We start from the raw sequence: 25,554 nt of genomic DNA, 5'->3' as shown, positions 1-25,554 counted from the left end.
CCATGGATTCTTCTAAAATTTTTAAGGTTTCCCATCTTATGTTTAAGTTCTTTATCCATTTTGAGTTTATTTTTGTGTATGGTGTAATTTGGTGGTCTAGTTTCATATTTTTGCATGTATCTGACCAATTTTTCCAACACCAATTACTAAAGAGACTATCTTGATTCCATTGTATGCTCTTGCCTCTTTGTCAAATATTAATTGAGCATAATGGCTTGTGTTGATTTCTGGGTTCTCTGTTCTGTTCCATTGATCTATACCAGGCAGTTTTGAGAACAGTAGATTTGTAATATAACTTGATATTGGGTATCGTTATCCCTCCAACTTTGGTTTTCTTTCTCAAGATTGCAGCAGCTATTCAGGGTCCTTTTTAGTTCCATGTGAATTTTTGGAGAGTTTGTTCCAAGTCTGTGTAATATGCTATTGGTATTGTAATGGGGACTGTATTAAATCTATAGATTTGTTTGGGTAGTATGGACATTTTAATGATGTTGATTCTATCAATCCATGAACACAGTATATTCTTCCATTTGTTTATGTCTTCCTCTATCTCTTCTTTCAAGGTCCTGTAGTTTTCCGAGTACAGTCTTTTACCTCCTTAGTTACATTTATTACTAGGTATCCTAAATTTTTTTGGTGCAAAGGTAAATAGGATTGTCTTTTTTTAATTCTCCTTCTGTGGGTTCATTGTTGTTGTATAAAAATGTTATAGATTTTTGGGTGTTAATTTTGTATCCTGCTATATTGCCAAATTCATTTATTAAATCTAGTAAATTTTTTGGATGGAGTCTTTTAGGGTTTTCTATGTACAGTATCATGTCATCTGCGAATAGTGACAGTTTTACTTCTTCTTTTCCAATTTGGATGCCTTTTATTTCTTCTTCTTGTCTGATCGCTATGGCTAGCACTTCCAGTACTACGTCGAACAGGAGAGGTGAGAGTGGGCATCCCTGTCTTGTTCCTGTTCTTAGGGGAAATGGTTTTAGTTTTTGCCCATTGAGTATGATGTTGGCTTTAGGTTTGTGATATGAGGCTTTTATTATATTGAGTTACGACTCATCTATTCCCACTTTGCTGAGAGTTTTTATCAAGAAAGAATGTTGGATTGCGTCAAAAGCCTTTTCTGCATCAATTGATATGATTATGTGATTTTTGTCTCTCAACTTGTATATGTGATGTATCACGTTTATTGATTTGTGAATATTGTACCAGCCTTGCATCCCTGGGATAAATCCCACTTGGTCATGGTGTATGATTTTTCAGATGCAATGCTGGATCTGACTTTCTAGGATTTGTTGAGGATTTTAGCATCTATGTTCATCACAGATATTGGCCTGTAATTCTGTTTCTTTGTAGTGTCTTTATCTGGTTTTTGGATTAAAGTAATGCTGAGTTCATAGAAAGAGCTTGGAAGTATTCCTTCCTCTTGAATTTTTTGGAATAGTTTGAGGAAGAGAGGTTTTATTCTTTAAATGTTTGGTAAAAATCCCCTGTGAAGCTGTCTAGCCCAGGGCTTTTGTTTGCTGGAAGTTTTTTAATTACTGCTTCAATTTCTTCCATAGTTATTAGCCTATTTAGATTTTTTTTATTCTTCCTGATTGAGTTTTGGAAGGTCATGCTTTTCTAGGAATATGTTCATTCCTTCTAGGTTGACCAGTTTGTTGGAATACAGTTGTTCATAGTATTTTTTTTTTTTTTACAATCCTTTGTATCCTGTGGGGTCTTTTGTTATTTCACCTATTTCATTTCTGATTTTGTTTATTTGGGTATTCTCTGTTTCTTGGTGAGCCTGGCTAGAGTTTCATCAATCTTGTTTATCCTTTCAAAGAACCAGCTCTTGGTTTCATTGTATTATCATTTTTTTAAATCTCCATGTCATTTATTTCCATTCGGATTTTTGTTATTTCCTTTCTTCTGCTCACTCTGGGCTTTTCTTCTTTCTTTCTAATTCGTTAAGTTGTTCAATTAGGTAATTTATTACTAGTTTTTCTTGTTCTTTGAGGTAGGCCTGTAACGCTATGAACTTCTCTCTCAGGACTCCTTTCACTGTGTCCCATAGATTTTGGATTGTTGTGTTTTCATTGTCATTTGTTTCCAGGATTTTTTTTTATTTCTTCTTTGATCATTTTGGTAACCCAATCATTGTTTAATAACATGCTATTTAGCCTCCAAGTTTATGAATGTTTTTATTGTAATTTATTCTAATATTATGCCATTGTGATCTGAGATGCTTGATATGATTTCAATCTTCTTGAATTTGAAAAGACTTTGCCTGTGTCCCTATATGGAGTCTATCTTTGAAAATGTCTTACGTTCACTTGAGAAGAATGTATATTCTGTAACTTCATGGTGAAATGTTAGGAAGATGTCGATTAAGTTCATCTGATCTAGTGAGTTGTTTAGGATTGCTTTTTCTTTGCTGATTTTTGGGCTAGAGGATTTATTCAGTGATGCCAATGTGGTATCAAAATCCCCTATTATGATTGTATTGCTGTCAATCTCTCCCTTGATATCTTCTAGGAGTTATTTTTTAATGTATTTGGGTTCTCCTGCATTCAGTGCATATATGTTTACCAGAGTTATATCCTCTTGTTGTATTGATCCCTTTAGTATTATGAAGTGGCATTTCTTATCTCTTGTTATGGATTTCACTTTGAGGTCTATTTTTTCAGATATAAGTATTGCTACCCCAGCCTTTTTGTGTGTTTTTTTTTTCATTTCTATTTGCCTGAAACATATTTTTTTCATCCCTTCACTTTCAGTCTGTGTGAATCCTTTGTTCTGAGGTGGGTCTCTTGTAGACAGCATATCTATGGCTCCTCTGTTCTTATCCATTCAGTCACTCAATGTCTTTTGATTGGAGCATTTAGTCCATTTGTGTTTAAGGTTATTATTGATAGGTACTTGTTTGTGGCCATTTCTATTCTTTATACCTGTGTTTTCTTTTCCCTTTTTACTTCTTCTTTGTACAATAGTCTCTTTAGCATTTCTTGCATTGCTGGCTGGTAATGATAAACTCCCTTAGCCTTTTTTTTTTTCTGCAAAACTCCTGATTTCCCTTTCAATATTGAATGATAGCCTTGATGGATAGAGTATTCTTGGATTCAGTCCCTTGCTTTGCATCACTTTGTGTACTTTGTTCCATTCCATTCTGGCCTGATGTGTTTCTGTTGAGAAATCATTTGATAATCTAAGGGACCTACACAACAGTTGACATAATCACACTGCAACACATTGGCACCTGAGAAGTATCAGGCTGCATTTATTATGATAATGTGGGGGTGGGAAGGAACCAGAGCATAGGGAGTGGGCCTTCTTACAGACCTTCCTTCTCCCCCAGCTATAGATTACTTCATGATAACCTCCTCTTTCTTCAGGTTTTTCTCATTAATTTTGGTTTCTGAAATCTAAATTTTCTTCTCACCTCCCAACTCATTCAGGTTAATGTTGGGGTGGGAGCCACAGCCCATTGGAAGCTCCTGATGAAACCCACTACAGGGGCCACTTCTAGTCCACCCTCTAGCCCAGATTCACTACCTTGCAGATCCACTCTGCACTCCGACCTCAGTCGTGTTATTTGGGGTCTTTCCTTGCCACTGACCAGAAGGAATTCTTGTCCACACTTTGGACACATTAGCTCAAGCCTGAGAGAGGGCTAGTCAGGGCCTGAAGCACCTGGGAATGGCTTGAATTACAAGGAACAACAAAGACCTCTGAGCTCTCTCAAGAGATTTGGGTAGAATTCTTATTCTTCTGTTTATTACGCATGTGACCAGACAAGTTACTTAACCATGCTAGGCCTCGGGTCCAGATCTGTAAAGAGACCAAACCTAGATAAAAGTACTGAGCATTGAGGTTTGTTCCAGGCATCAGGGAAGTAGAGCTGTGATTTGGCAGATCTGCAGAGTGGACGGGAGATGTATTCTCTTTCACTGAGTTAGGGGTGCTCAAGTAACTCCATCAAGGGGCAAGCACTCACATCACTCCATGCTCCACAAAGAAGCATGGCTGTTGATGAACAGGCAGAGGTCACTATGAGAAGGATCCAGCATAAGGGCTACCATGGGTTGAAAGGAAAGTGGCCATTCTAGGGAGAGCGGGTGGCCAATGCTCCAAATATGAACTGACCAAATGTTGACCAGCCCCATAACTGAGGTTACCATGAGAGAAGGAATGCTTTTCTTCCCACGTCCAGACACTGCTGAGCTGGAAATAAAATCTCTGCATGTGGGATATAGGGAAGGGGTGGGCAACCTTTTTGTGAGTGGGTGCAAAAACCAGCAAAATCTCTGACTCAAAATTCTTCTGCATGCCAACCCTAATTTTTTGAGAACATGTTATGCCTACTTGTTATCTCTGAAGGTGTATGTATGTGAAGAACCTTGAAGAAATAATAAAATTCATTCAAGCGACAAAAACACAGTATATGATGATGAAAAATACATTTATTTTTTAATGTATACATGTACACTGATAGTCCGACAGAAAACTTTATGACTCTGTTTGATATTAACAGTGGGACTTTTGCTGCCGAGAGAAACATAGAAATGTATTCCCCTTTCGTTAGTACTGGTGGGCAAAGTGAGAGAGAAGGTTTCATTTTTATAGAGTGAAATTTTGAATAAGTAGGTGAGGCGGTTGTCTTGTCAACGAAAACCCGTTGTGTCTAAGGCTGAAACCAAAACACTGATCAGATCTAGGAAGGCAGGGAGAGTTAAGGCAGATGCATAGAAATTGCTCTTCCTCTCTCTCGTCAATTCATGTCTGTGGTCTTTAAGATAACTTGTTATGTAAAATTATTTATTTATCTAAGATGCACCTACATTGAATTTATCTCAAAAATAAAAAAGTTGATATTAAGAAAAAAATTGTAAATGGAAGATTATAAGAGAGGGTTTTGCATGCCAGCAAAAGTTACTGGCGTGCCATGTTTGGCACACGTGCCAGGGGTTGCCCACCCCTGGTATAGGGCTGAGAGCCAGCAAGATTCTGGTGATGGTGACTGTGTGCATGTGACTTCACCTGTTCTCACCTACTGGTGAGGGTCTGGACTATTTGGGTGACAACAAGATTGGAAAGAATTTGCACAGAATACCTGATGGCACTTTGGACATTGCAACAACTGGGGGTTGCTCCCACATTGTCAAGGGTGGGGAGCTGTGTTTGTGAGGCCCTTGTGAGAGTTCTGCTAACTAATTAAGAGTCTATGGCCCAGTTTGTCTGGTATGAGACCCAGGCACCAGGGGTTTTTCAGATATTGCCAGGTGATCCTGATGTGCAGCCAGGGCTGAGAATGGCTAGGTCTGAAGGAGACATGGGAAATCTGCATTGGTTGACTCTGGGAAGGGAAGGAGAAGCATGGAATCAGCAAAAGGAAACTTTAATTTTACTTTAAAACTGAAGCAAAAATGACTATATGTTAGGATTTGTAATTCTGGAAGGTGAGACCACAGGTATTTATTATGTTATTCTTGATTTTTCTCTATTTCTTTATGTTTATAAAAATTTTTAAAGATAAAAAATAAGCTTGTTTGTGAACATGTGTCATTTTGATAAACACAAGAATAATAAAAAAACATTGTTGGTTTTGTTTTATAGAGACAAAGGAAATACTAGTAAACAAACAGAGGCTTCAGATTTGTAACTGTTGAAAACTCAAAAAAAAAAAAAAAAAGAGTCTATGACCCAGACATGTTTGCAGGGGGCAGCTTAGGACATGGCTTATGGATTCAGTGCTGGATCAGCAAGTACTGGGTTAGCTAACCCTCAACCACTGCAGGCTATGGCAAATCCACAGGAGATGGTGGGCCTGGTCCCTGGAGACTTGTGGAGGACAAGGCTATTGGTATGGAGGGATTGGCTAAGAGCTGGTTCCTAGAGCAAAGCTCTGAAAACTGCTGGCTGGGACCCTGAACAATCTACTTCAAATAGACCCTCTGTGACTTTTGGGCCTGGAAGATTCTTCTTCATCCTCAACTCAGAGTCCATCTCTAGGAGGACTTTGTTCCCATTATATTGGCCATCAGTGCCCTATAGGTCCTAGGGCATGCCATTTCCTTCACAGGGTGAGGCCCTGGCCTCTGAGTCTGTCAGCTCTTCTGGAAGTCTTCCTGAGGAGAATGACTCATCTCCAGATGGCCAGCCAGCCAGCCACTCATTGTCTTAGTACGTATTTCTCCACCTCAGTCCAGGGAGAAGGGAGACCTTCCTGTATTGAGGAGCTTGGAGCCCAATGGGGTGGGGTTGGTGTGTAGCTCTGATAGATCAGAAACAGGAGCAGGAAGTTGTTAAATTATTTTTATTTTGTCAGTCCTAGAGCAGGCCTCGGGTGGACAGGAGAGCTCAGAGATAGACAGATTTAGGAGAATGCAGGGCCCATCGGCACTAAAGCAGGCATGCTTGAGGGTGAGAACTTGAGAGGGGCACCATGTGGTCTGTCACAGAGCCCTGAGGGAAATCAGCAGCAGAGGAAAGGTCTGTGAAAACACAAGGGTTGTGCAGCTCCTGGGCTTGTGAACAGTGCCCAGGGAATTAAAGTCATCCAAAGCAGGAGGTTTGCTCTGAGGAGGAGCAGAAGAAGGATCAGGATTTGGTGAGGCTTCCTGCTTCTCACTGATCCAGCTGGAGAAGTAGGTGAGTCTGGTGAAGACGCTGGGGCTTATGGGCTGGTGGCAAGCCAAGCTCCAGCTGGATAGCCCCATCAGAAACCAGGTATTGTTCAGCTTGCAGACAAGGGGACCTCCAGAATCTCCCTGAGGAAAAAGAGGGCATACTTTCTTTAGGCAGTGTAAAGAGACTAACCCTTGTCCTCCACTAGAGTGGAGTTTAGGAGGCCTGTATCAAGATGGGGTTATACTTAAGTTGTTCTAATCAGAATCACTTGGGCAATTTGAAAAGTCCAAACACAGGGTCCCACTACAGACCTCCTGGGTAAAAAAAAAAATCTAGGGTGGGGCCTGGAGCTTATTTCACAAAGTTTCGGAAGAGACCCTGAGCATCCCTCCACACTGGCAGTCATCCTATATAATAAAGAGGCAATATGCAAATTGACCCTCACTCCCTCACAAGATGGCTGCCTATGACCAGGCCAGCACAGGGCTTAGTGAAGGACGACCAAATGACTGAACAAGCAGGCTGCATGGGGCAACCAGGCCCACAGGGGCGCTAGTGAGGGACGACCAAATGACTGAACAAGCAGGCTGCATGGGGCGACCAGGACCGCAGGGGGGTTAGTGAGGGATGACCAAACAACTGAACAAGCAGACTGTGTGGGGCGACCAGGCCAGTGGGGGGGGGGCTGTGAGAGGCAACCAGGCCAACAGAGGAGGGCAGTTAGGGGCAACCAGGCCAGCAGAGGGGGACAGTTGGGATCAACTAGGCTAGCAGGCAGGGCAGTAAGAGGTGACCAGGATGGCAGAGGGGGGGCAATTGGGGGAGACCAGGTCAGTGGGGGGGCAGTTAGGAGTGACCAGGCCAGCAGGGAGGGGGCAGTTGGGGGTGACCAGGCCAGCAACGGGGGGCAGTTAGGGGTGACCAGGCAGGCAAGCAGGTGAGCAATTAGGAGCCAGCAGTCCAGGATTGTGAGAGAGCTGTCCGAGGGATGATCCAGGGATAGGGTCTAAACCAGCAGTCAGACATCCCCCGAAGGGTCCCAAATTGGGGAGGGTGTAGGCTAGGCTGAAGGGACCCCCCATCCAGTGCACAAATTTTGTGCACCAGGCCTATAGTAGACCTATAAGAATGCACATGGAGCCCAGCTGGTGTGGCTCAATGGTTGAGCAACAACCTGAACCAGGAGGTCAAGATTCAATTCCTGGTCAGGGCACATGCCTGCATTGCGGGCTCGATCCCCAGTGTGAGGTGTGTAGGAGGCAGCCAATCAATGATTCTCTCTCATCATTGATGTTTCTATCTCTCTCTCCTTCTCCCTTCCTCTCTGATATCAATAAAAAATATTATATATATATATATATATATATATATATATATATATATATATATATGAATGCTCATGGAGACCTCTGGCAGCCCTCTTGCCCTCCTGGCTCTATGTGGGAGAAGGTATCATCTGAGGTTCCAAGGGGCAGCTTATGGCAGGCCTGGGGGCTTGGCCTGCAGACCTCTGGCTAAATCCTCAGCCAGGTACTGAACCCACCTGTGCCTTTGATTTTGCCTTATTAAGGTCTTTAGTTTTTTCTCAATTTCTTAGTTGAGCTTCTTTAGAAAATGCTAATCTGTTAGATATGCTCAGAGGAAAAGAGGGGATGCCCGTGCCCAGGCGGGAGGGTGGTTGGAATTGCAGGACAGCCTAAGACAGCGGTTCTCAACCTGTGGGTCGTGACCCCTTTGGCAGTCGAACGACCCTTTCACAGGGGTTGCCTAAGACCATCCTGCATATCAGATATTTACATAACGATTCATAACAGTAGCAACATTACAGTTATGAAGTAGCAACGAAAATAATTTTATGGTTGGGTCACAACATGAGGAACTATATTTAAAGGGCCAGAAGGTTGAGAACCACTGGCCTTCTAGAATAATTCTGGGGGCTCAAGTGCAAGACTTCAAGGCAGGTAGGCATAATGCTTTTATCTTATAGGCCAAAAAGTGGGAACCAAAGAAACACAGTACCCCTCCAGCCTTCTGTTGAATAAACATGACTGAGAACCCTGTATATGCAGGACATAGAGAGGTGGCATACAACACAGACACAGACAATATATCACATATATTCAGATGCAAGATGTGGAACAAAAGCATCCAGTGGATAGAAAAGGGCTGCTCTAACTGGGCCATCCGAGAGCTTCTCTGAACTAAGACTGGAGGAATGAGCAAGGCCTGGCTCTGCGAGGTGCAGGCAGAGGTAGCCACTGTGCTTGGTGTGGGGGAGGTTGAGCAGTGGAAGGGCTAGCCCTCATGAGCGGTGTGTGTGTGTGTGTGTGTGTGTGTGTGTGTGTGTGTGTGTGTGTGTAGAGAACACTAAATGACACTTAGCAGGGAAGTGATGTGACCTGATACAGATTCTAAAAGAATGGTAGGATGGTTCTGAGACTGGGTGAGCACAGCCAGTAGCAGGGCATGAATCAGCAGAGGGAGACCATTCAAGGAACTACTGTAGCAGAAAGGTTTATGGAGACAGACAAGAAATGGTTAGGCCCAGGACTGGCAATATCTAACCCTTATCTCCATCTAAAAAAAAAAATGGAGCAATCCAAGAAGCCAGAATGAGTGCTGAGTGGTGGCTCCTTGGTGTGTGGAGGTCAGAAAGAGGAGAAGAGCATGAGACACAGGAAGAGCCACCCTTGGAGTCGGAGGGAAGCACTAAGGTATGCTGCTGAGCACCACAGGGGAAGGAGGTCTGATGTTGGATAGCAGCGCTATGAAAGAGAGAGAGGGGCACAAAAGCTTCATGGGATGGGCTGAGGTGAGAAGGAGAAATGTGGAAGCAAGAGAGGGCAAGTGCCAACAGCCCTGTGGTGAGCCCTGCTGGGACAGTGGTCTGAGAATCAGGATAGTGGGCAGGGGGTTGGGGGAGGAGAGAAGATGCACATAAGGTGTTTTAAGGTGGGAATCATGGTAGTATATATCTGAGCTGTTTGGAGATGGCCAAGGAGAGAGAGAAAGAGCTGGAAAGAAGGTGCAAGAGAGGGAGAGAAGACTGTAGGAGGAAGCCTGTAGTGGCCACAGTTCCAAAGGAGGGCATGGTTTCTCCAAGTTTGACTGTGGTCTCACTACCTTGCATTGGACTATCTACTTCCCTCTCTGAGCCTCAGTTTCTCCCCCATAAAATGGAAATATTGCACAGAATGAGAGAAGACATTCATAATACATAAATCCATAATAGCCAATTCAATAGGAAAGACAGAAGATCCCATAGAACTAATGGCAAAAAACTTGAATATATACTGTACAAAAAGGCAATACACATATAAAAAATGCTTATCTTCATCATTCACCAGAGAAATGCAAATTAAAAATCATGTGCAATGTTTAAAATGAAAATTGTGGACCACATAAAGTACTGGTGGCAATGTAGAGCAACCTGAACTTTTACCTGCTGTAGGAGTCTAATTGGTACACACAGGTTGGAAATCTGCCCTACAGCATTTATGAGAAGAACATGTACCTATTATATGGCTCAGTAATTCTGCTCCCAGGTTATACCCAACCAAAGTGTGAACCCATGTGCACCAATATACATGCACTAGGATGTTCACAGAGTGCTATTTGTAATGGTCTCATGTGGAAACTACCTAAATGCCACCAACACTAGAATGGATAAATAAAGTGATACTATATTCACACAGTGGAACACTATTCAGCAACAAGATAATATAAACCACACACCAGATGAATAAATCTTACAAACATAACACTGACTGAAAGAGACCCAATGAGAATGTGTCCTGTATGATTCCATGTATAGAAGCTCTGACACTATTTTATGGTGCTTAAAGAAGCCAGGCCAGGGTTAGCTGGGGGGAGTTAATTGACAAGATAGGGGTATAAGGAGGACCCTTTGGGTGCTGGTTCCAGGAGTGTATCAGTTTCTAAAATGCATCAGATGGCACACTTATAAATGGTGCCCTTTCCTATGAATGCTGTACTTCAACAAAGCTCTTTTAAAAAATGAAGAAAACAGATGGGGTGGACCAGCCGTGGGCAAGCTACGGCCCGTGGGCCAGATCCGGCCCGTTTGAAATGAAAAAAACTAAAAAAAAAAAAAAAAAAGACCGTACCCTTTTATGTAATGATGTTTACTTTGAATTTATATTAGTTCACACAAACACTCCATCCATGCTTTTGTTCCGGCCCTCCAGTCCAGTTTAAGAACCCATTGTGGCCCTCGAGTCAAAAAGTTTGCCCACCCCTGGAGTGGACTCTATAGTGGCTTCTGTCCTTTGGCTCTGACACTTCTAACTGGGGTGGGTAAAAAAGAAAAAAACAAGAGGCTGAGGAGAGAGAGAGAGAGAGAGAGAGAGAGAGAGAGAGAGAGAGAGAACAGATGCCACAGGAGAGGAGAGATAGCCCCGACTGAAGATATGGAGCTGGTCTTACTTACTCGGCAGATGGACTTTCCGGTAATGAGGTCCCCGGCACACACCATATCCTCGTGTAGAGAGTATTTACCGGTGTCTGGCGATTGGAAATAAATTTTACAGACCTCGTTGTCCATGATGCCAACCTCCCCCTCCTGCAGTTGTGAAGGTGGAGGCAGGAACTCTGCAGGGGAGTGATAGTTTGGTCAGATATGAGGTGGAGCCTGGGGGAGAAGCCAGCTGCCTCTCTAACCTGTCTGCTGAAGAAGAGGTCACCATTCTGGCTAAGAAGGTTGAGGAAGCCTCTCAGAGGATGTGTAAAGAGTGGGGGCGGGGGCATGGAAATGTTCAAGGCAGACAAGAGAGCAAAAGTGAGCAGCATACAGTTGGAAGGACCAGGATGGAGGTCAGTGTGGTTGTTATGGGGGTGAAAAAAATTAGGCAGTCATAGCAGGATCCAGGGCAAGCAAGGCCTCCTCACCAGGTTGTGAAGTTTGGATTTCATTCTAACTGTACTGGGAAACCACTGAAGGGTCTACTTAGATTTTAAGAACAATTAATCTGGCTGCTATGTGGGGCCAGAAGTAGAGGCACAGAGGGTGGAAGCTATGAGTCCTGGCTTGGTCAAGGAGTAGCAGTGATATACCTAGCAGATGCTAGATGGGGTTAGGTGGTATGACAAATAAAACATGGCCTTGCCTCAAGGAGCATCTGGTTTGTGGACACCTTTCCTGTAGATTCTATTTCCAGACACTGCTCACAGATCTGACCTGGTGTTCTCATGAGGCAGCACAGTGTTACAGTGACCAAGCACTCCTATGGAGTATGACTTGTGTACGGCCCTCACATGTTCTCAGGGGCAGCCCAGACCAGCAACTGCAGTCTGGGGGTGGATGGAGTGGAGGGAGAAAGACAATTGAGTCCCTCTTTGATGGCAGCTGCTCCCTGTCCTGGTGGCAGCTCACTTCACTTCATTCCCCAACTCCCATACTCTGACCAGCTTGGAGAATCTTGTTTGGTATGCCAGTGGTTCTTAATGAGTCCATCCCAGGAGGGTGTCTTTGGAAATGTTGGAAGTAGACAGGAGCAGGGATACTGGCACTGGCCTGCACAGCAAAGAAAGTCCTGTCCCCAACGCCTTCACTGAGATGTTCTGCCAAATTTACATCCTATTTTTTCACTCAATGTTATGTTTAAAACAAAAGCATTCATCCCTGTGCAAAAATATTTCCCCAACATTTCTCTTTTCTCCATCTAAAAATATACAAGCCCAGCAAGCAGGCAGAATGGGCAACTTTTACTTCAGTTAGAATAAAGAGAAGTGAAGTTCACAGAGGTAAAAGCTATAAATGTTCAATTCCACCACCCATACCAGAGAGCAGGCCTGCTTCATTTCCTGACTGCTGCCCAAGTACCTTCTGTGGCAGTAGGATTTCAAGAGGTGTTTGACAAAGCAAGCTCTGAAGGAGCCTGACCCAAGGAGGACCTGGGAATCAGGGTGGAATCCTGAATGGCTCAAGTTCCTGCTTCCAAAAGTTAGAGACACTCAGATTTATTTGAACAATGAACTAAAGAAAACTTGAAGTTTTAGGACAGGCTGTCAGGGCCCCATGGTGGCCACTGCACCCCCCTCTTCCTCAGCCTCACTCTCCTCATCTCCCCTATCCTACTCACCTTCTTCAGTGATCATTCCCCAGCCAGTTATCCAGCAAGAGGTATGAGGGGGCAACGTTGCATTAGGCTCTGGGAGGCAGGCAGGGAGGATATGGGAAGTAAAATTCACAGACCTATGTAGTTGCAATAATGCGATGTCACTCCCCATGATGTAGCGCTTATTAAAATCATCGTGGATGATGACTCGGTATACTGTCATCTGCAGGCTGTGCTCGGTGGGATGCTGTAGCTTATGGTACCCTAGCAGGATCTTGTAGTCTGATGGCTCATGGGACCTATTGTGGAGAGGCTCCATTATCACCCATCTCCTCTGGGTGCTGGACCAGCACCCTTACTCTGACTGCTTTCCCCACCCCCTGGTTAGTAATTAGAGCCCACCATTATTCTAGTGGTCTCTTTCTCCTCCCTTCCTAACATTCTCTTGAGGTGGTTTGATTGCTGTCCACAGCCTCAGGACATTTATCCTTTGAAAGTTACTGATGGCTTTCCCAGCATGCCCCAGAATCAAAGGAGCAGAGAATCTTAGTGCTGGAAACATGAAGTTATACCCCTTCATTTTTGAGGAGAGGAGACTTGGCTCATTCCCAACTTTGACCAGAACCCTTGTAAGGTCCCATACCCAGGAGTGAGTCTCAAAGACCCCATTTCCCATCCTAGAATGATTCATCCTCTTCCTTCCCAGTCCACACACACCAATTTCTCTAAAGGCTGGTCCCCACCTGGTGACAGGCACTCAACAAGTCTTTGTGGAGCCAATAGAGGAGTGTGTGGTGTCCTGCTTGTGTTGTCCCCTACCCAGACTCCCCATGCCTGAATCCTTCTTCCATAAGGCCCAACATCTGATGAGATCTACAGCACCTCTCTTGACACTTGCTCAGCATCTACCCTCTCACACATTATGGACTCTCTACCCTGGATCACAGTAGTTGGACTGTGTCTTACTTTTCTTATAGGATGAGAAGTTTCAAGTGGAGCCTTGCATCTCTACATCACCCACAGTGGGCTTCACATGGTGCCTGGCACCCATGTTTGCTGAATAAATGAATAGAAGTGGGGTCTCAAAGCCAGCTGACACCAGCAGCCTTGTCTTCCTGACATGGAGCATGATGACTTTATCACTCCTTCTGGGCACAGAATAAGCCCAGGATACACCTGAGGAGCAGCCCACTCTCCTAACTGCACCCATCTCCCGAGACTGAGACCATCTTCTTTATTCCTCACTCTGGTCTGTGAGGACAGTGGTGACGACAGCTATTCTTAGGCACATAGTTCTACAGAGGTGAAAGAAAGAGCTGAGTTCTAGTTAGGTGTGCAGAGTCCTAGCACACCTCTAGAGAGGAACTGCCAAGTGTGCAAGTAGTCAGGACCCAGGGAAGTTTCAGGCAGTTGTGCTGGAGACAGCCTTCAGACAAGAGGGCAAAATACTTGTTCACAATGGGCCCTGACTGATGCTCCCCACCCCCAGCCTTGGTACTGTCACTCTGACTTACAGCATGAAGCCTGTGCCAGGATGTGGTAAGGGACACTACACACCAACTACCATTTGCACAAGAGGAAACTGAGGCACATTGGAATCTTATGGGGTTATCTAGAGCTGGGCAACATATAGAAACCAGAGCCCACCTTGAGTTGAAACAGGACTTAGATTCCTAAAGTTTAGGAAAAATAAAGAATGAACTGGAGGCAATTATTTTGGAACTAAAGTCTGTTTTCCAGTATTTACTGATAATCATAATTAGAGCCAATTTCCATTTAGCTACTTAAAAATAATGTAGCTGAGACAACCACACCATCTTCGTATATGTTACCACAATATGAAGACGGGGGGTGAAAAGAACATCCCTGTGAGGAGAGATGAGGCAATTATCCTCTGTCCTAGGAAAAATGACTCAAGACAGTCAGAAGACTAGAGTCAGGTGGTGAACAGTGATGGTATTTCAGGTAGAGAGGACTGCAACAACACCCAGAGACACCTGGTGGCAGCAAACTATCCCAGAACAAAGCCTAGAAGAAGAAAAAAGCTGCAACCTCCTTTACCCCCTTCTTTTCTGGCCATTTGTGCTCCCTCCCTCCCCACCCCCCCAGCAGCTGCACCCCTGTGGGAAGACTCACTTTTGGAAACAGTGGGCAGCTGAGATCACCCAGAAGGCACTGATGAGGGCTGCTCCACAGATGTGCTTGCCATGGTAGAGCAGGCTGGCCTGCCATGGCCACCGCTGGTCAGATGCATTCTTGCCACCAAAGATCTTCCCAGTCACTACGGGCCTCCCACACACTGTGGAGATAGTCCCAGTCATGAGGCACACACAGCCTTGCTGCCTCCATAAACCCAGGGTGAAGTGACATGGCCTATGTGACAAAGGCCACCTGGCTTCACTGGAGATGACAGTGTTAAGGAAGCAGCTTGTGGGTCTGGAGGAGGGGGCAAAGGAGGAGGGGGGGCAGCCAGGTAGGTACAGATCAGAATAGCAGTAAGGAGGTCCAGGCTGGGCATTGGCATTTCCCCAGGTCCTTCCCCAGACCGATTTCACTTAACTAATACACAACTGTTTGAAGTCCCAGAAACTGAGGACTTACAGAGGAATGCTGTTTGCTCAGGGCTACTGATAATGACCTGTTTGCACACCTCCCACCTCAGTACAATATTCTAGGGAGCCTGAGGCCAAATGATACATACTTTGCTTGATAATAACCCTCCTGAAGTAGCACTTCCCATTCTTAAAATGAAGAGGCTGTGGGGGGCTGACAGAGACAGGCTAGTGCAGGACCTCTACTCCTGGCCTAGGATACTGAAATCTAGTGGGAAAGAGCTGCAGGGCAGAGGGGGCACCTTGGTCTCCCCTGCCTCTCCCTCCATGGCCCCACCGTATGTTCCGCAGAAACCCAGGGACCTTAGAGCCCAACCCCCGTGGCTGCTGTTGAGGGTGGGACATGACAAAGTGGGTGACCTGGCCTCCCTTGCCCTAGCTGCCCACTCACCAGCCCCGTCCTGAGTGGTCCTCCTGGGCTGGGCGGTGGTTCCCACAGGCTGGGCGGTGGTCCACGCAGATTGGGCGGTGGACCCCGCGGGCTGGGCGGTGATCCCCGCTGATCGGGCGGTGGTCCCCGCAGATTGGGCGTGCAGCAGTAGTGGACACAGCCAGAGAAGGGCCACAGCCAGGGCGTAGGCTGCCCACCAGCCTGGAACTGCACCCCCGACCCCAGCGTTCGCCATCAGAGGGAGCGGACAGCACCTTGGCCACCACGCAGGGGCAGCTGGGAAACCGCCTCCTGGGGGTCAGTGGAGTGCACTGATCTGGACTCAGATGGCCCTGCGCCACACCGGAAGCTGCAGAAGCTGGTGTCAGGTCCAAGAAGGCAGTCCACACTGGGAGTCCCCAGGCTAATAGGGGAAGCAGAAGGTACATAGGTTCCCTATATCCACAGGACCCCGGTTTGGTGACAGTTATCAGGAAGTTACGAGGTAGACCCGGGAATATGCACTAGTTCATCAGAGGTCAGTTGCTTACATAATATCACCAAATATTGCCAACTTGTTTTCAAGATCTGATGTAGTCATCTATACCATCTTCTATGACTAAGTCAGGCCCATGAAGGGTAATATCTCTTTCTGAAACTCACTAGTGCAATACAGCATCACATAATCAAGGAGAGGATATCTCTTCATTCAAGTGTCTCCTCAACTTAGCAGCAGGAAATTATGGGTCAAGGGGAAGCGGGGTCCAACCTCTGTCCTCTAATAACTAGTATCCTTCCTAAATGCAAGATTATTCACTATATCTCAAGGTTCCCAAGTCTCTACCTATTACAGTATCAACACAAAATACAAATTCTCATCTGTTGGTGGAGGTCATCAATAGGACATGACCTCCAGTTGATCACTGAGCTGGACTTCAGCAATTGAAGGTTCCTTACCCCTCCCCTGTCCTTGGACTGTACACTCAGCCAACTGTTCCCACAGTGAGAGCTGTTCCAAGGATGCAACCGTGAGAGAGATAGGTATTGTTGAGACAATCTGGATGGTATATTTGACTGAGCCTAGGTATATTCTCTATATAGATTCTGGCAGGTGGACGTGAGTCTTCTGGTTGTCAAATATGTTGCCTTGTTTATTAAACCTGCCACCTATCTATCTGGAGTGGTCTACTTATTTCTTCCATCTCTTCTTGCCCTCTATGTAGAGGGGCCAGTTTGTGAACCAAAATCATCATCTAAATCTAAATATCATTATCTCATCACCTCAAAGTCCAAGATCTCATCATCTAACTCCTCAAAGTCAGGTGAGAATGAGTTTCCTAGTGATAACTATTAAATTTTTTAAAACATATTTTTTATTGATTTCAGAGAGGAAGGGAGAGGGAGAAAGAGATAGAAACATCAATGATGAGAGAGGATCATTGATCGACTGCCTCCTGCACGCCCCCAACTGGGTATCGAGCCTGCAACCCAGGCATGTGCCCTTGACCAGAATCAAATCTGGGACCCTTCAGTCCACAGGCCGACACTCTATTCACTGAGCCAAACCAACTTACTAGGCAATAACTATTTAAATACAGCTTTTAAGCACAATTCTTCCTCATCTATAGACCCATGATACTGAAGAAACTACCCACCCAACATTCCCAGCACACAGTGGAGGGACAGGCATGGGTCACAGACATTTCTGTTTAAAAAGGACTGGTGGTAGATGGAAAGTAAAAGGAGTTACTGGTTGGTTTTTTTTTGTTTTATTTTGTTGTTTTGTTTTGTTTTTTTCATTAATCATTGCAAAATTTTATTTTTAAAATAATATGCAGTTATACTACAATCAACACTTCAACATAAAAAGAACCTAAGATTTTCCCTCCAAGTTACATATAAAATGTGTACTATATTCATAAAGCAAATATTTAGATATTAGCAATAAAATCGAATGACCTGCTTTGTTTGTGTTACTAATGGTAACTTACAGTCATATGATTATGCACAGATTTAGGGATACAAGAAATGACATTAAGGTAGATATTTGACCTTTCTGCATCCAAGCGAAAACAACCCCTAACACAGAGGTTGAAGATCAACATCAGTGCTAGGTGCTAGATAGCTTTTCCTTAATTGCTATGTTAAATATATTACATTTTCTACATATTGTTGGTATGCAGGAACTGAGTTTTGCATGTTGATTTTATATCTAGCAATGTTGCAAAATTTTCTCCTAAATTTTAATAGTGTCTCTTATTTTGGGGGCCATTGAAGACCACCATAACAGCTGTGAATAATGACAATTTGTCATTCTTTTATAATGGTTTTCTTTGCATTGCTTTTTTGTTAGGGTGAGGGCCTCAACAATGTTGGATAGAAGCAGAGCTAGCAGTCATCTGTCTTGTTTCTGATTTTTAAAGAGTATGCTTTCAACATTACCTCATTCATTACGAAATGAGCTGAGTTTTTCAGAGACACTATGGAAACAAAATTGGAAACTCCGTGTCTTTTCATTCAACAAGACACATTTTCAACAAGTCCCATATTCTTAGATTCAGCCTGGCTCAAGAAAAGCAGGGGTATGCCAGAGATTAGGAGGCTCTTATAGCATTCCTTAGCAGGAACCTTGAGAAGATTAGGACTATTGGCTCAGTAGGAGAAGAAACACAGATAAACTTTGCAAATATCTGTGAAACATTTGAAGATGCCAAGAATGTAAATTTTTATTTAAAAAAAATTTGTGGTGAAATACACATAACATAAAGTTTACCATATCCAAGAAATCATTGCGATATCCAATATTATGGACCTTCCCCCTATGTTTATTCTGAGTTTTATAGTTTAGGTTTGGGGCCCATTTTGAGTTAGTTTTTGTATATGTTAGGGTCCTACTTCATTCTTATGTTTGTAGATAACCTGTTGTCCCAGCACCTATTCCATTGTTTCATCTACCTTTTTGCTAGTGTTACATTGTTTTGATTACTAGAGCTTTGCAGTAAGTTTTGAAATTAGGAAATGTGAGACTGTCAGCTTTGTTCTGCTTTTCCAAGACTGTTTTGGCTATTTGGGATTCCTTGACATGCCCTATCAATTTTAGGATGGGTTTTTCTATTTTTGCAAAAAAGCATCATTGGGATTTGACATTGATTGCAATGAATCTGTAAGATATAGTAAATCTGGTGTCAAGGCCCTTTTGTTTTTTTTGTTTGTTTGTTTGTTTGTTTTTTATTGCTTAAAGTATTACAAAGGGTATTACATATGTGTCCTTTTTTTCCCCCGCCCTTGACAATCCCCTGGCCACCTCTACCCCCCAGTGTCTTATGTCCATTGGTTATGCTTATATGCATGCATACAAGTCCTTCAGTTGATCTCTTACCCCCCTCCCTCCTGCCCCCCAACCCTGCCCGGCCTTCCGCTGCAGTTTGACAATCTGTTTGAGGCAGCTCTGCCTCTGTATCTATTATTGTTCAAAAGTTTATAATGGTCTCTATTATCCATGAGTGAGTGAGATCATGTGGTATTTTTTCTTCATTGACTGGCTTATTTCACTTAGCATAATGCTCTCCAGTTCCATCCATGCCATTGCAAATGGTAAGAGTTCCTTCTTTTTTACAGCAGCATAGTATTCCATCGTGTAGATGTACCATAGTTTTCTAATCCATTCATCTACTGATGGGCACTTAGGCTGTTTCCAGATCTTAGCTATGGTGAATTGTGATGCTATGAACATAGGGGTGCATATATCCTTTCTGATTGGTGTTTCTGGTTTCTTGGGATATATTCCTAGAAGTGGGATCACAGGGTCAAATGGGAGTTCCATTTTCAGTTTTTTGAGGAAACTCCATACTGTCTGTCATAGTGGCTGCACCAGTCTGCATTCCCACCAGCAGTGCACAAGTGTTCCTTTTTCTCCACATCCTCTCCAGCACTTGTCGTTTGTTGATTTGTTGATGATAGCCAGTCTGACAGGTGTGAGATGGTACCTCATTGTTGTTTTGATTTGCATCTCTCGGATGATTAGTGACTTTGAGCATGTTTTCATATGTCTGTTGGCTTTCTGAATGTCCTCTTTTGAAAGGTGTCTATCTAGGTCCTTTACCCATTTTTTGATTGGATTGTTTATCTTCCTTTTGTTAAGTTGTATGAGTTCCCTATAAATTTTGGAGATTAGGCCCTTATCAGATATGACATTGGCAAATATGTTTTCCCACGCAGTGGTTTTTCTTGTCGTTTTGTTGATGTTTTCTTTTGCTGTGCAGAAGCTTTTTATTTTGATGTAGTCCCATTTGTTCATTTTCTCTTAGTTTCAAGTGCCCTAGGACCTGTATCAGTGAAGAAATTGCTTCGGCATATGTCTGAGATTTTGTTGCCTTTGGATTCTTCTAGAATTTTTATGGTTTCCTGTCATACATTTAAGTCCTTTATCCATTTTGAGTATATTTTTGTGTATGGTGTAAGTTGCTGGTCTAGTTCCATTTTCTTGCATATATCTGTCCAATTTTCCCAACACCATTTATTGAAGAGACTATCTTGGCTCCATTGTATGTTCTTGCCTCCTTTGTCAAATATTAATTGAGCATATTGGTTCAGGCCGAATTCTGGGCTCTCTATTCTATTCCATTGATCTATATCTCTGTTCTTTTGCCAGTACCAGGCAGTTTTGAGAACAGTGGCTTTGTAATACAGCTTGATATCTGGTATTGAGATCCCACCTACTTTGTTCTTTCTCTGGATTGCTGCAGCTATTCGGGGTCTTTTTTTATTCCAGAAGAATTTTTGGAGAGTTTGTTCTAGATCTGTGAAGTATGCCATTGGTATTTTAATGGGAAGTGCGTTGAATTTATAGATTGCTTTGGGTAGTATGGACATTTTAATGATGTTGATTCTACCAATCCATGAACATGGTATGTTTTTCCATCTGTTTATGTCTTCCTCTATCTCTTTTTTCAATGTCCTGTAGTTTTCTGAGTAGAGGTCTTTTACCTCTTTAGTTAAGTTTATTCCTAGGTAGCTTAATTTTTTTGGTGCGATGGTAAATGGGATTGTTTTAATAATCTCTCTTTCTGAAAGTTCACTATTGGTGTATAGAAATGCCTCAGATTTCTTGGGGTTGATTTTGTATCCTGCTACATTGCCAAATTCATGTATTAAGTCTAGTAGCTTTTTGGTGGAGTCTCTAGGGTTTTGTATGTATAATATCATGTCATCTGCAAATAAGGACAGTTTTACTTCCTCTTTTCCAATTTGGATGCCTTTTATTTCTTCTTCTTGCCTAATTGTAATGGCTAACACTTCCAGTACTATGTTGAACAGAAGTGGTGAGAGTGGGCATCCCCGTCTTGTTCCTGTTCTTAGGGGAAATGGTGTTAGTTTTTGTCCATTGAGTATGATGTTGTCTGTGGGCCTGTCATATATAGCTTTTATTATGTTGAGGTATGATCCTTCTACTCCCACCTTGCTGAGAGTTTTTATCAAAAATAGGTGTTGGATTTTGTCAAATGCTTTTTCTGCATCGGTTTTTTTCTTTCAATTTGTTTATGTGATGTAGCACGTTTATTGATTTGCAGATATTGTACCATCCTTGCATCCCTGGGATAAATCCTACTTGGCCATGGTGTATGATCTTTCTGATGTACTGCTGGATCCGATTTGCTAAGATTTTGTTGAGGATTTTGGCATCTATGTTCATGAGGGATATTGGCCTGTAATTCTCTTTCATTGTGTTGTCTTTACCTGGTTTTTGTATTAGGGTGATGCTGGCATCATACAATAGGCTTGGAAGTGTTCCTTCCTCTTGAATTTTTTGTAGTAGTCTGAGGAGGATAGGTTTTAGTTCTTCCTTGAATGTTTGGTAAAACTACCCTGTGAAGCCATCTGGTCCTGGGCTTTTGTTTGCTGGAAGCTTTTTGATGACTGCTTCAATTTCTTCCATAGTTATTGGCCTATTGAGATTTTTAGATTCTTCCTTATTGAGTTTTGGAATGTTGTATTTTTCTAGGAATTTTTCCATTTCCTCCATGTTGTCTAGTTTGTTGGAGTAGAGCTGTCCATAATATTTTTTAACAATCCTTGGTATTTCTGTGGGGTCTGTTGTTATTTCGCCTCTATCATTTCTGATTTCATTTATTTGTGTCCTCTCTCTTTGATTCTTGGTGAGCCTGGCTAGAGATTTGTCAATCTTGTTTATCCTTTCAAAGAACCAGCTCTTGGTTTCATTGATTTTCTGTATTGTTTTTTTTTTTTTTTTGTCTCTATGTCATTTATTTCTGCTCTAATCTTTATTATCTCCTTCCTTCTGCTCACTCTGGGGTTTTCTTCTTGCTCTCTTTCTAATTCTTTGAGTTGTAGAGTTAGATGATTTACTACTATTTTTTCTTGGCTTTTGAGATAGGCCTGTAGAGCTATAAACTTCCCTCTCAGGACTGCTTTCATTGCGTCCCATAGGTTTTGGATTGTTGTGTTTTCATTGTCATTAGTTTCCAGGATGTTTTTTAATTTCTTCTTTGATCTCATTGGTAACCCAATCAATATTTAATAACATGCTATTCAGCTTCCAAGTGTTTGAGTATTTGGGGCTGTTTTTATTGTAGTTTATTTCTAATATTATGCCATTGTGGTCTGAGAAGATGCTTGGTATGATTTCAGTCTTCTTGAATTTGAGGAGACTTTGTTTGTGACCCAAAATGTGGTCTATTTTTGAATCTGTCCCATGAGCCCTTGAGTAGAATGTATATTCCATGGCTTTGGGGTGAAGTGTTCTGAAGATGTCAAATAAGTCCATCTGATCTTGTGAGTCATTTAGGATTGCTGTTTCTTTGCTGATTGCTTGCTTAGAGGATTTATCCAGTGATGTCAGTGGTGTATTAAAGTCCCCTACTATGATTGTATTGTTGTTGATCTCTCCTTTGATATCTTCCAGGCATTTTTTTATGTATTTGGGTGCTCCTGCATTGGGTGCATATATGTTTATCAGGGTTATATCTTCTTGTTGTATTGATCCCTTTAGTATTATGAAGTGGCCTTCCTTATCTCTTGTTATGGCCTTCACTTTGAGGTCTATTTTGTCTGGTATAAGTATTGCTACCCCAGCTTTCTTTTCATTTCCATTTGCCTGAAAGATATTTTTCCATCCCTTCACTTTCAGTCTGTGTGAGTCCCTTCTAATGAGGTGGGTCTCTTATAGACAGCAAATGTATGGGTCATGTTTTTTTATCCATTCATCCATTTGATGTCTTTTGGTTGGAGCATTTAGTCCATTTATGTTTAAAGTTATTATTGAAAGGTACTTGTTTGTAGCCATTTCTTTTTTTGTGTGGCTGTTTTCTTTCTGGGCTTTTTGGTTCTTCTTTTTACACCAGTCCCTTTAGCATTCCTTGCATTGCTGGCTTGGTGGTGATAAACTCCCTTAGCCTTTTTTTGTCTGTGAAGCTTCTTATTTCCCCTTCAAGTTTGAATGATAGCCTTGCTGGATAGAATATTCTTGGATTCAGTCCTTTGTTTTGCATCAATTTGTAAATTTCCATCCATTCTTTTCTGGCCTGATGTGTTTCTGTTGAGAAATTATTTGATAATCTAATGGGAGATCCCTTGTATGTAACTTTCTGTCTCTCTCTTGCAGCCTTTAAGATTCTCTCTTTGTCCTGAACATTTGCCATGGTAATTATGATTTGTCTTGGTGTGGGTCTTTTCGGGTTCACCTTGTTTGGGACTCTCTGGGCTTGTGTGACTCCCCCCCAACCCCCAGGAATTTTTCTGATATTATTTTTTTGAATAGGTTTTCTAATTCTTGTTCATTTTTCTGTTGTTCTGGCACCCCTATTATTCGTATGTTGTTTCGTTTCATGTTGTTCCAAAGCTCCCTTAGGTTCTCCTCCTTTCTTTTAACTTTTTTCTCCAATTGCAGTACAGTTTGGGTGTGTTCTGCTTCCTTGTCTTCTAATTCACTAATTCGGTCCTCCGCTTCTCCTAGTCTACTGTTGATACTATCAATGGTGTTTTTTATTGCAGCTATATCGCTCTTCATTTCTTCTTGGTTCTTACATAAGTTATTGATTTTTTTCATCTGTTTCTTCTTACTTCTTGCATAAGTTATTGATTTTTTCAACTGTTTCTTCTTGCTTCTTGCATAAGTTGTTGATTTTTTCCTCCATCCGGTTTATGCACTCTAGGACCCTTATTCTGAATTCTTTTTCTGTCGTGTTGCATGCCTCTGTATCACTTAGCTGCTTTTCTGGCAAGTCCTCCTTTTTTTTCCTTTGGGGGTTTCTTTGTCTACCTATGTTTGATCTCACTGACATATCTAGGTGTTGAGTCGTTCTGTGGCTGCTCCCTGGGTGGCAGTGGCTCCTTGGGCTGTGGTTGCTCCTCGGGCAGTTGGCAGCAGCTCCTCTGGTGGGTGCTGTTCACAGCTGTGGTGGCTCTTCTGGCTGGTGGGGGGAGGCTTCACATACAGCTGTTCCTCAGACATAGGGTGTGGTGCTCAGGAGGCTGCTGTTGCTTGGATCTGCTGCATTGATTTAATGGCACAAAATACTACACAACAAGGCACCACGTACCAGGCACTGAACACAAATATATTCACAATATTAATAACCCCAAATAAAGGTGACCACCCGAATTAAGAGAATTAGGGGATAAGGAAGAGAAAAAAGAAAAGAAAAGAAAAGTAGGGGGGGGAAAAGGAGTGCAAAAATGAAATTGGGAAAAAGGAGGGGGGGAAGAGGAAAAAAATGAGCGAAAAGAGAGAATGAAGTAGAAGAGGGGAAGAGACTATTTATATGAGGTTAAAACTCTGATAGAACCGCCGCTAATCCCAACAAATTCCAACAACAGCTCCCTGGAGGTGAATGCAAACTAGAAACAACCAATAATATCAAGAGAGGCAAGGGAAAACAGAAGCATAAAAATAACCAGGGGGGAGGGAGAGGAAAAACCAGCAGAAAAAAATAAAAAGAAAAAGCAAAACAACCTCACAACCAGTCCTAACACACACATACACACACACACACACACACACACACAAAATAAAACAAAAAAAGCAATGTACTCAACAATCAAGCAAACAGCAACAAAACAATAGAAAGATAAAAGAAGAGAGAAAAAAATTGGATAGTGAAGAAAGATAAGGGATATGTGTATAAGGATTTAGAGCAGTGGATTGGAAATAGGATATATAAGTAGGATTAAATTTTGACAGGAGGTAAACAGAAGGAATCGGGAAAATCTGAAGCAGGAATAGGGCAAGAGAAACAGGACAACAAAGGGGGGAAAGTGAGGGAGAGGGTTTTAGCATAGAGGTGAAATTGAAGTAGGAAAAATTGATGCTAAAGGAACGATGAAAATAGAATGGAGAACACTAATCCCAAAATAAAATAAAGAGAAAATAAAATGGCACTTTAAAAAATGGTAAAATGGTAGCAGTAATAATACTGGTTTAAAAAAATGTAGTAATTAAAAGGGTAAAATCAGGTGATGGAAAAAGAAGAAGAAAAAAAATTGGTTTCTTAGTTAAAAGGTAAAAAAATAAAAAAAAATTTGCAGTAGTGAAGGTCCTTCAGTTCTTCTACTCGTCAGTCTGGCTCACCTTAGTCCTGCCAGGTATTCAGGAGAGTGTTGAATTTCCCTGCGATACACTTGTTCCTCCGTGTTGTAAACCACAGTCCTGATTTTAAAGCAGGCCGTATTTGTGTCCCTAACTGCCTTAATTTGTATTTAGCTAAGTGTCTGTTTGTTGCTCAGCCTCTGGGTGGCAGTGTTTTTGGGTTGGCCTCTGAAGCTATACGGCTTCTCTATCCAGTAGCAAGGGTTTATTTTCTCTATTGCACTTAAAACTGGTTTTGGGAGATCAACTGTCCAGAGCTGGTTCTTTAATTGTTACCCT

General features: G+C 42.6%; 1 protein-coding gene across 1 annotated transcript; it reads right to left on the bottom strand.

Moving 5' to 3' along the window:
* Window positions 1–6,295: 6,295 nt before the first annotated feature.
* On the bottom strand, window positions 6,296–15,927 carry LOC132228259 (serine protease 40-like). Its single transcript, XM_059684370.1, has 5 exons — window positions 15,693–15,927; window positions 14,826–15,024; window positions 12,714–12,988; window positions 11,063–11,223; window positions 6,296–6,752 (listed from the first exon to the last, which is right to left on the bottom strand). Exons 1-5 carry the CDS (start codon window positions 15,925–15,927, stop codon window positions 6,438–6,440), a joined length of 1,185 nt encoding a protein of 394 aa, XP_059540353.1. The 3' UTR covers window positions 6,296–6,437.
* Between the last annotated feature and the right edge of the window lie 9,627 nt (window positions 15,928–25,554).

This window comes from Myotis daubentonii, chromosome 2 (assembly GCF_963259705.1).
Source record: "Myotis daubentonii chromosome 2, mMyoDau2.1, whole genome shotgun sequence".
Lineage (NCBI taxonomy): Eukaryota > Metazoa > Chordata > Mammalia > Chiroptera > Vespertilionidae > Myotis > Myotis daubentonii.
The sequence above is the reverse complement of the archived record's forward strand: the minus strand, read 5'-3'. Positions and strand labels throughout refer to the sequence as shown.

Coding starts and splice junctions, on each gene's coding strand:
- LOC132228259 (XM_059684370.1), bottom strand. CDS start 15,927: ATGGCGAACGCTGGGGTCGGGGGTGCAGTTCCAGGCTGGTGGGCAGCC. Junction 12,989..14,825: donor GCTGCCCACTGTTTCCAAAA/GTGAGTCTTCCC, acceptor TCTCCACAATAG/GTCCCATGAGCCATCAGACT. Junction 11,224..12,713: donor GGGAATGATCACTGAAGAAG/GTGAGTAGGATA, acceptor ACTCCCCTGCAG/AGTTCCTGCCTCCACCTTCA.